Below are 10,661 nucleotides of genomic sequence, written 5' to 3' on the forward strand. Positions count from 1 at the left end.
TACATACTAAAACAAGTGCTAATGGAGTCAACTGCAGGAAATCTTTATTATTTTCTTAGAAACTCTTTAAAATGTAAACATCCTGTTGATATGAATCTCAGATTCTTCTGATGTTTACTTAGCAGCTGCCATTATTGTGCAGTGGCTGAATACACATACCATATTAAAGGGTACTGGGTTGACAGAACCCTATTCTGACTTGTGTTTTATTTTACAGAAATGTAATAGTAAAACAGCTTATGAGAACATTGCTGTTATTTTAAAACTATTTGAAACTTAGAAATTGCACTATTTCAAACACGGTATTGAAATGGCTGGCAAAGATAACCCACATCCCCTTTACTCTGCCCTCATCATCAGATCCTGAAAGAGGACATGTTTTAGTCACTCATAATAAGCAGGGTATTGCATCAGGAATCATATAAAGTCTTTGTCTTGTCCAGTGGTAGCTGCCATTTCCCTTCTGAGTCAGGAATATCTGGAAGTCTCAGAATTCAATATTGCAAAAGAACAAAAAATAATCCTCTCACCCTCATGGCAGAAAAGTTTAAAAATGCAAATATTGGAAAGTTTAAGCCCGGAAGAAAAATAGAAAGAACTTTATATTTGTTGTTTTGTAAATCTGTTTATTTTTAAACTCGTCTCATTATTTTGGGGGCCTGACTCACCATTTTTGAATGCTTAGGTTGGCAGCAGTTTTCCATCGCTGGTACAGTGGTTGTGCTGACTCAGGATGTCTCTACAGCCATGCACAGTCCGCAGGAAAATATGCACTTTACAGATCCATGTAAATCATACAGTGCACGCCAGTGTTTCCTAGCATTAATGAAGATCCCATGTGCCTCTGGTTACACATGGTTCATTAATTATGCCTGCCTGAGTGCTACAGTAGCAAAGCTCCTGATGTTAAAATGAAGATGAGAACATCTGGATTCTAGAAACTTTTGTTTAAATTTATCTAAAATGAATCTGTCTTAATACATTAGGAAAATAGGTAGCATCCTAACATCTGTATATTTTTGTGGCTGTGTGTGGCACATGCAAAGAGCACAGACATTTTGTTATTCAAAGGGAGACCTTCAATGCCACAATGACAGTCAAGTGTCTGTCAGGTTTCATAGGCCCTGTACCACCATTTGGATCACTGAAAATTTACACCTTAATTGCAATCCTGCTTTTAGATTTTATTGCATAATCCGTTAATAGGGAAGCATTTTGAAAACAATTCTGAATTCTGTTAGCAATTTCTAATTAAGAAATCTGTATATTAAAATTTTAGGCTTGCAGGCATGCACACACAGACACACAGAATGCACATACCAACAACTCTGCACATGAAATAAGCAGAGAAAATAACTGCAGCATCAAATAATGTACCCCAAGTCTTCGTATTATAAAACTGGTCTTAGTTGGATATAATGTACCCAAACTTTAATTGCATACATGACGCAAATGTCTATCCTACCTTGACTGTTTTTTATTTCCGTCCAAAGGGTTCTACAATATCTACAAATAAGGCTCAGGGGAAAATGTTTTCTCACGGTAAAAATTCTTGGCTTGGAGAAGGAAGCTATTCATTTCAGTGCAGAGGAGATACGTGCTGAGCTAATATAGAGGGAACTAGTGAGTAAGAGGTAAACAGAGAGGAGGAGAAGGCCAGAAGAACCAAAGGCTCCTTTTGTTTGGCCAAAGGTAGGCTTCTGGTGCTGTATGAGGTGGTGGATTTGAGCTACCCAAGCAAGACTGGCATATGAAACACACGAGCTGCCAGTAGCAGCAGTGGAGACTAGCATATCAGTCTTAAATTGTATGAGAACATAGAATCTTTTAGGTTGGAGAACATCCTTAAGATCATCAAGTCAAGCCATTAACCGAACACTACCAGATATTTATGTATGGGCACCTGAATCATGCTTTATGATGATTTACTTGAAAGAATTTAGAGGTGCAGTAGGCATTAGAGATGCAGATGACCCCACTGGAGTCAATAAAAATCTACTGAAGAAGTAAAGGTGGAATTTGGCCCTTAAACATGGACATCTGGTTTAATTTTGAGCACTGTGGAATATCCTCATCTGGCCTCCAGCTGTTTTGCCAAAAAGTTGTGGGTCTCCTATAAAATCTGTCATACCTGCCAGTCTCATGCAGATGCCTCAGAGATCTAGAGCATCTCAAATGGCAGTAGGTACATATGCTTGAGGCAATTGAGGTCATAGTGGAGCCTGAAGTGCAGCTTCACCCACCTTGTAGTAGACACCTGCTGTTTCAACTGAGTATTTCTAAGCACTGATGGCTTTATTGAGTATATCTTTCCTGACTCTGTGGTGGGAATTCGGATGCCTGGTACACGTGTAAACACCACAATACAGTTACCTGTATTTAGATGCTTTTGTGCTGAACTAACCCAACCCAGACGCTAGGAACAACTGATAGTTTGAGAGATATTTGAGGAGTAGAGCTAGAATAGAGGTTCTAGACTAGGGGAAAAAGCAACTGGGGTTGGAATTGAGGCTCAGAATGGGATGAAGATACCAGAAGACTAAAATTTGGACTTGGCAAGGCAGGAATGTAGGGCTAGAATAAGAAGCACAAGTAGCTGAAGTTGGAATTGTCTAGGTAAGGAGAACAGAGCTGAAACAACTAGCAAAATGGGGGTAGAGCAGTCCTGAGACCAGAAAGGGACAAGACAGAAGAAGTCAACCTTGGAAAGACTGGACAAATGACTGGACAGCATGGCTAGTAGTTGGTAAATATTCTTCCCTTTTCGTCTTGGAATGGAACCTAAATTTCCAAAATGTCAGTGCTCCTGTTCTCAACAGGTGCCTTTAGCTATGTTTGCCCTAAAAACAGGAGTGGCACAATAGAAGAAAATTTGTAGAGCTAAATAGTAAGTAGCAAGGACCTGATGTTCCCAGTGTAGGCATCTCAGAGGGTTATTACTTTAGCAACAGTTGTCTGATCCGATCCCATGGACTGAATGTCCATTAGTGACTGGAGCTCACTAAATGTGATCCTGAAGAGCATCTTTGCCTTTCAGTCGAAAGGAATTCATACACTCCAAGACTACTCCACGATGTAAACCAAAGCATGGTAAATCTGGACAAGCATGGCACTTGCTTCAAAAACACGCAAACTAAATCACTAATTTCTGTGCTGGACACACAGAATGTCACACATAGTGTGACATAGAGCAGGAAGGTGTCCCGTGTTCCTCTGGCCAGAAGCTGACAGTGCTACTTCTTTCAGTTACACCATTACCTAAAGGGACAGAGGCCTAAAGCAGCAGATCTAGAGGTGCTAACACTGTTGCCAATAAATGTAGGTGCCACGTGTAAAATACCTGGTTTTTGCTTTACCTCCTTGAAGTCTAGCAGAATGTTTACACAAGCTCTTCTAAAACTGGTTGATATTGCATTAACAAGCATTTTAAAATTAGGAAGAACTGATCTTAATTGAGACACCTTTTATGTATGCATTAGGAGGTGGTGTCTCATTAAAATATCCCTTTTCCATTAACCAAAAGAGCTGTGTAATGAAGGAGACAGCAAGATGCAAAACTCATAGCTCATTTGTGGCAGAAGTGGTAAAATGCCTGTTGAAAGAAACAGGAAACTACATGAAGTAACAATGGGCAACTTCATGGTAAAGGTACCTAAACTTCAAATCTAAGAATGGGCTGGTGGTGAAGTCATTAATATTTTTCATAGATGGTCACAGTTTGTCCTCACTTTTCTGATTGTCTCACTTAAGACCTTGAAATCTGTTTTACAGACAGGTAGAAAGTGTTTTCAGAGTACCTGCAAATGAAGTCCAGAAGTGCTGTCCTTTGAGCATAGTCAATACCGTGTAATGGTATGCACACTGGAACCAGTGTTTCAGACTACACTACTTACTTTCAAATTAATGTATGTTGTTTGACATTAATTTCTGTGCTCCCCATCTGCAAAACAAATATTAAAATGGCCACTAAGGTGTTGCAAAACTAAATTAATAAATGTGAGCATGCAAATCCTGTAATGGTGTGTGCCAGAGGAACACACATGAGAAAATAAATTCTGTCTGTAAACCATGAAATATGTAGTAAATAAATCCTCAGACCACACACAGAATTTAAAACAAAAAATACTATCAAATAGCAGCTCATCAGCTGAACATCGTCCTGTCAGTGGATTGAATCAGTCAAGGATCCTTTGGATCATGCAATGAAAGATTAAACTCTAATGCAAATATACCAGAGGCAAGCTAAGAACGCACATAAATCTTTTGTTTAGGCATTTCCAAATCTGTGAGTTCTCAAGTTTACAACCCTACATGGAGAACAGCCCATTTCTCCGTTTTTATTTAAAAACCTAAGTTATTTCACAAATCTTTTATCCACCCTTGTAAGTGTAAATGACTTCTCATCTTTTTTTAAATGATCATGTGATGGACTCTACAACTAGACTATCGAAATATCTAATAATTTCAAGGACTACTCCATTAAACTGGCCTTGCTCCATTTCTTTTTTTCTGAGCTTCATGGTCTTTATTTTTGTATCTGTTGGTAACGGAGCCCAGAGTTAAACAATTCGTCAGATGTTTGGCTTTCAAAAGGGCTGAATGCAGCTGGCCATTTTACATTGGCTTTTTTTGAAAATGTTTGCTAGTGTGACATCCTGTGATTTATGAAAGGCAAGATCGAAAGAAATTTTCTGCTAAAGCAAATGGCATACCTTGTTTCCAGCAATTAGCAAGTGACAAAGGAAACCAATAATGTTTGTTAACATGGGATGTTTTATGTTTTACATATACATAGAAGTATAACTTGGGCTAGTGTCTATGCAACTGAGATATTATATTTTGCATACAGCCAATAGTCAACAATGTCCAAAATTTGGGTACGCTTCAACAAGAGAACAGCAAGTTAGACAGAAACTTGTAACATTTTGTGAAATGCAGTCTGGGCTCTTAGCCCACCTCTGCCCCAGTGGGTGCATTTATTTATATTTCACATGGCTACAAAAATGATGGAATTGAAGATTTTTGTGATGAAATGAAAACTTCTTGTCCCCTAATTTATGTTAGCATTTCTCAATTATTCACTGAAGTACAGAAATGAAATATGAAACAAATGAGAGTAATGGAATTGGGCCAAGCTTTGTGTGTGATATGTTGAGCAATCAATATCCTTCTGGTACCTGCATTCAAACATTTTAGTATAAAGAGTCCTCATCATTATTCTTGTTCCTGTAGAGTTTTAAATCCATAGGTTTTTACTCTCTTCCAGACAACCACTCTCCCTTCAAATACTTTATAGAAATTCAAAAACATAGCTATAGCATGTAAAGTTGAGATGAAAATGGGGAGAAGTGGTGACTGGGGAAAGAGTGACATTCAGTGTTTCTAACAGAGAGAAAAGACACTTCATTGAATATTGAATTGCCTGGAATTTATAACTTTTGTATTAAGGCAAGCCCTGTGGCACCTGCTTCATGTATGTCATTGAATTGTCACTAGGGCAAGATCAAAACAAAGTGGACTTTGGTAGAATTTTAGTTCTACATTACAACCCAAAAGAAAATTGCTCATTGATCTCCAGGAGGATCCTGTGCTCTACACAGGCAGCATTTTACAAAGATAAGATAGAGTTGGAGTTACTCAGCCTGGAGAAGAGAAGGCTCTGGGGGACACCTTATAGCAGCCTCCCAGTACTTAAAGGGGGCTTGTAAGAAAGATAGGACAAACTTCTTAGTAGGGCCTATAGCCACAGGACAAGGAACAATGGTTTTAAACTAAAAGAGGGTAAATTCAGACTAGATACAAGGAAGACATTTTTTACAATGAGGGTGGTGAAACACTGGAACAGGTTGTCCAGAGAGGTGGTAGATGCCGCATCCTGGGAAACATTCAAGGTCAGGTTAGACAGGGCTCTGAGCAACCTGATCTAGTTGAACATGTTCCTGCCTATTGCGGGGGGGTGGACTAGATGACCTATAAAAGTCCCATCCAACTATTCTGTGATTCTATGGTTATAAAATTCTTCAAGCAGAAAAAGTTTTGCTTCTGAGAATGACCGTAATTGCTGTTATTCTGCATGACTGACCAAGTGAATCACCTCTAGTTTATACCATTAACACCGAGGTTAAGAAAAATACGTACTCCTCCAGCTAAGGCCCTAACCAGGCAGGTGGTTTGAGATCACACCTAACAGATGCCAGTAAGACTGAGCTACTCACAAATGTGGAGTACCCTCATAGTTCCTCTTAGTTTATATCCAAAAGAAAGCTGTAATGATTAGCCCCTTCAGCTGGGACGTAGCATCAGGTTTACTGGTAATTTTGGTATTTGATCAAACAGCTAGAAAGCTGACAATGAAACCAGCTAATAGCTAGGGAAAACACAGCAGCTTGCCTGGTTAGGGGTCGACTCCATGGACAACTAGATGTTTTGAATCATAACAAATTTCTTAAGATAGCCACTTTTCATCATCAGATCTCTATTTTCAGAGTTAAGTCTGTATAGTGTTCCACAGCTTTACAGATGAGGAAACTGAGTCACAGATCATTTAATTGGCTTCATCATTGCAGACTTGGAAAGAATTGAGAACTGTGAATTTGCTATTCCTCACAGTATATCTTGGGTCATGAAGCATTGCTTATTTCCAAATAAGTGCTCTTTGTTTGGATATTGGCTGCTTCATCAGTAACTTTTCAAGTTAATGATCTGATATGCTTTGATTTCTAGCTGATTTTTTACTATGGAACTGGAGACAGCTGGTGTCCACAGCACTACTACGATGAGATCAAATTGGATTTTCCAGACGGAGACATTCGACTTTGTGAGAAAGGGCTCCGCCACGCCTTTGTGCTAGATGCCAGCAAGGAGATGGCTGCCATGATTACAGACTGGTTACAGGATGATCTGACCAAATTATAAACGCAGGTTCAGTGATTAACAAGAAAAAAAATGTAATTATTTTGTGAACGTGTAATTTTTTGTGAGAGAGTCTGTCCTATTTTTTTCTGTTTATTATAGATTATGGCTTGTTTTCTATTGAGAAGTTTTGGAGAAAGTTAAAGAGAGACTGGCTGGTCCAAAGTATAGTTTTATTGATTCAGTGGTGATGTACCTTCGTCCTGTGTCTTCAGGACTTGGCAAAGCGTGGAATATTTATTGTCAGCTAGCACTCTAGACAACACTGATACTAGATTCACTGGTTACAAGTGTACCTGAGTTACTACCACCTCACTCACCTGCTGGAGAACTGTCAGGGATGGCTTTGGGGCAGCCCAGCTGGCCTGCTTTAGAAAGAAATACCAGGCTACTCTGTGTGGATAAAAATCCCCCTGTGAATAGATCCTGGCAATGGATCCTGGTGTGCTGTGGAAGATCCTGTCCTCTCCACATGGCCCATGCATCCATGTAGCCGTGGTGCATGACAGCCAGAACAGCCCAAGGCCCTAGGACAGCCCTAACGTTGTCTCCTCCATGTCAGATGGGGTTGGTGGTCAGTCAGAGCTCAGGCTGAGTTCAGGTTGAGCACAAGGGAGATGTGTGGAGGAGGTGTGCAGTTTCTCAATGTCTCAGAAGAGGTTTAGGGTGCTGCCAGGACTTTACAGGGTATTAAAAATACCATAGGTAACTGGCTGCTCAGCAAGGGAATACAAATGGAACTCCTGTCTGGAACATTGCCAAGTGTTTCATTTTTCGGTTGACTGTAGAGAAGGTAAAGGATGCTGGTCAGAAGTGCCAGTATTAAAAGCTTAAAATGGATTGTAGAATTCATATATAACTACTTACAGGTGGCCTAGCTCTCCTAATGAAGACCATGAGAACAGTGTTTGCTGAGCATCGTTAAAGACTTAAACCAGTTTTGACGCATGCCTAAATGTCAGTTCTTTGCTCTAAGGACTGGACTATGACATTTTCTGTCAAGCCACAAATTAGGTAAGTCTGCTGTGAGAAAAAGGCTAATACTCTGCCATGGTTGCACCCATGAAATGGCAGGAAAAGTTCCTATTGAGGACCAGATCCTTGCTGTAGCACATTGCTGACAAGTACACTGTTCCTCACATTTGTTTATCTTTCTCCTTTACAGATAGCAAAACCAAATCCTCCCAGTTGTGATAACAGAAGAAATTACAGGCGATAGCTAGAAATGTAAAAAATATGAGGGGGACAGAGCCAAGTGTAATCAGGAAAAGCTTTCTAGCCATGAACCTGTGAAATAGTCTCCCTGTGGAGTTCATAGATTTATAAATAAGCAAAACACTACAGAATATAGTCAGAGGAGCCCTGCCCTTGCAAACAGATGAATTTAAATGATGCATTGGGTATCTAACTTACATGATTTATTAACAGTTTTAATGTGGTACTAGTGAAAATGGTATTGGAGAATGTTCTCTGATGCAGAAAAAACAGTTAATTCCTTACTTTTCTTACATGATTATATACACACCTTCCACATCTAAATCACACTTGAAACTTTTCACTAATATTTAGAGCAATTTAATAATAGAGTTCAGTTTCTGGATATTTTGGACTAGTTTTCAGACCTGCAGACAGACAGTGGCTTTAAGTGACCTTCTTTGCATCAGAAACTAGTTTAGCTTTTGAGACTAGCCAGTGTATTTTCAGATTACACTGCCGCGTAATGAAACATACTGAGGCTGAGGCAGAAATGTTGAGACCACAGTTGCAGCAGCATGAGGAGGAACCAGATATGTTCAAAGTGAAGGGACTGCACCCATGCAACTGTTTCTGTTTACTGGATAGTCATGGGACTTTCCTTCTTTCTACGGGGCCATATTCAGTCATGATCAGAAGAGTTCTTGTGCTCACTTTAGAAATCCGTAGTTGTGTGTGTCTGTGTGTGTTTAAACACCCCCCGGATGCTGGCATGCATTCCTGTTGGGTGGCCTTACAGTAGATGCTAAATGCATCTGTTGCTCCCTTGGGCAGAGTGAGGGGGTGTGCTCACATAGATGGAGATACATATATGTACACATATAGATACACATATGCACATGTTTGTAAGTTAACAGCATAAAAAATACAGCTCACTTGGTTGTTTTGGTTTACGTGTTGATCTTATTGAACAAAACATTTGTTCGTCAAAGTATATTGGTTTGAGTAGTGGAGCAAGGACTCAGTTTGTGAAAGTTCAGCTGTTGTAGTGGATCTCCTGAGGACAGAGAAAATCTTGCATTAACCAAAGATGACAAGCAACTATTAAAGCCTGGAAACTGAAGCACCTACGAGAAGCAGTTGTTTACAGTGCATTATTCGTATACTTTGTATGAGGAATTAATTTAGCAATACTTGTACTTGACTTGTGTATGCCTTTTATACAAATATTAATCCATTATAATAAATCCTACTGACTGCATTAAGACCTAAACTGAGATCTACTGCAGGATAATGCCTTACAATTTTCTTAAATGAATTTTCGCTAAGATTATCAAAACCATAATGATTCAATTGCTACCTTCCTCCTAGAAGCTGTTACTGTAAGGCTAAGATCTGAAAATTTGCTATTCATTTCAGAAAAGAACGGGTCTAGTTTTCACACCTGTGTTTCCTAAGAGGAGCAGATCTCACACGATGAGAATCCAGCTCCTCTGAAGCCCATGGTGTTCACTATGGCCCCAGGCAAAGAGTGTCAGAAGTGCTTATGGTCCAAATGTGCCAGCTTACCATGAAAACACAGTGTGGTCTTGTCTGTTTAAAACTATTTTAGAATTCTTGGGAAATCTATCACAAATTAATTGACTGTATGCAGTAGCACCTAATCTCTGTCATTCACGTTTGTGCTTAATTCTCACTGTGCGAGTAATCCTGCTAGCTTCAATGACTTTGACTCACGTTCAAGTGTTTTGCTAGATTGATACCTTTTATGAAAAAGTACACAACTCCCGTAACAAAAATAAATACGTTTATGGTAAAATGTAGCTTGATTCTTTATTTTGATAACTTGTTTAGTCTTAGTTCACCTTCTTCATTACTTCATGCATACAAAATTTACAAAAATACTTGGCAAAACCCAAATCTCACATGTGATGTGAATTTCACATCTGCTAAGTGCAGAGAAAATCAGTGGGTGGTAGGCACCTGACGCACATAAGCATTTTTATCCAGAGCCACTCCAAAATAATCAATCAGTGTTTCCTCTTGCTCCCTCCAGATCCGTTTACTGCTTTGAATGAGCTATAGAGTGTGTAAATTAGTGAGGTTTCTCCCTTCAGGAAGCCTGATGAGTGCTTGCCCAGTGTTGATGGTGAAGAATTTGGAGTTGGACTCCAAGCTAAACACCAGTTTCTTGACTCGTAGGAGACAAATTGCATACATGAGCCACAACAGATTATCTCTTCTCTGCAGTTGAGGTCATCTGCATACGCTTTTTACAGAAAATGGGTTTATACACGCATCCACTTCCCATCCGTTTCTTTGGTCTAGCTAATTGCCAGCAAAGACTTTAAACAAGATGTTCAATGTTATCATTAATAAAGTTGCTCAAACTATTACTGGGTTTGAATAAACTTAACTAGACCCAAGAGACTTGTTTTACTCTGTGTCACAGGTCACATTCAGACTCCCAACTACAATAAGTTCCTGAGGCTCTTCTTTTGCAGGCAAATGTTCTTTTTCCTGGCACATTTACAAAATAAGAATTCAGAGAGTGT

At 39.4% G+C, this 10,661-nt stretch overlaps 1 protein-coding gene across 1 annotated transcript in view; it reads left to right on the forward strand.

The window, feature by feature from the left end:
- LDAH (lipid droplet associated hydrolase) overlaps positions 1-9,913 on the forward strand; it is a 127,850-nt gene extending 117,937 nt beyond the window's left edge. The window contains exon 7 of the mRNA XM_074895568.1: positions 6,724-9,913. Coding sequence (XP_074751669.1) covers positions 6,724-6,915 — 192 coding nt within the window. The 3' untranslated portion in view covers positions 6,916-9,913. The remainder of the gene's footprint in view (positions 1-6,723) is intronic.
- The last annotated feature ends 748 nt before the right edge of the window (positions 9,914-10,661 follow it).

This window comes from Athene noctua, chromosome 1, assembly GCF_965140245.1.
Source record: "Athene noctua chromosome 1, bAthNoc1.hap1.1, whole genome shotgun sequence".
Taxonomy (NCBI): Eukaryota; Metazoa; Chordata; class Aves; order Strigiformes; family Strigidae; genus Athene; species Athene noctua.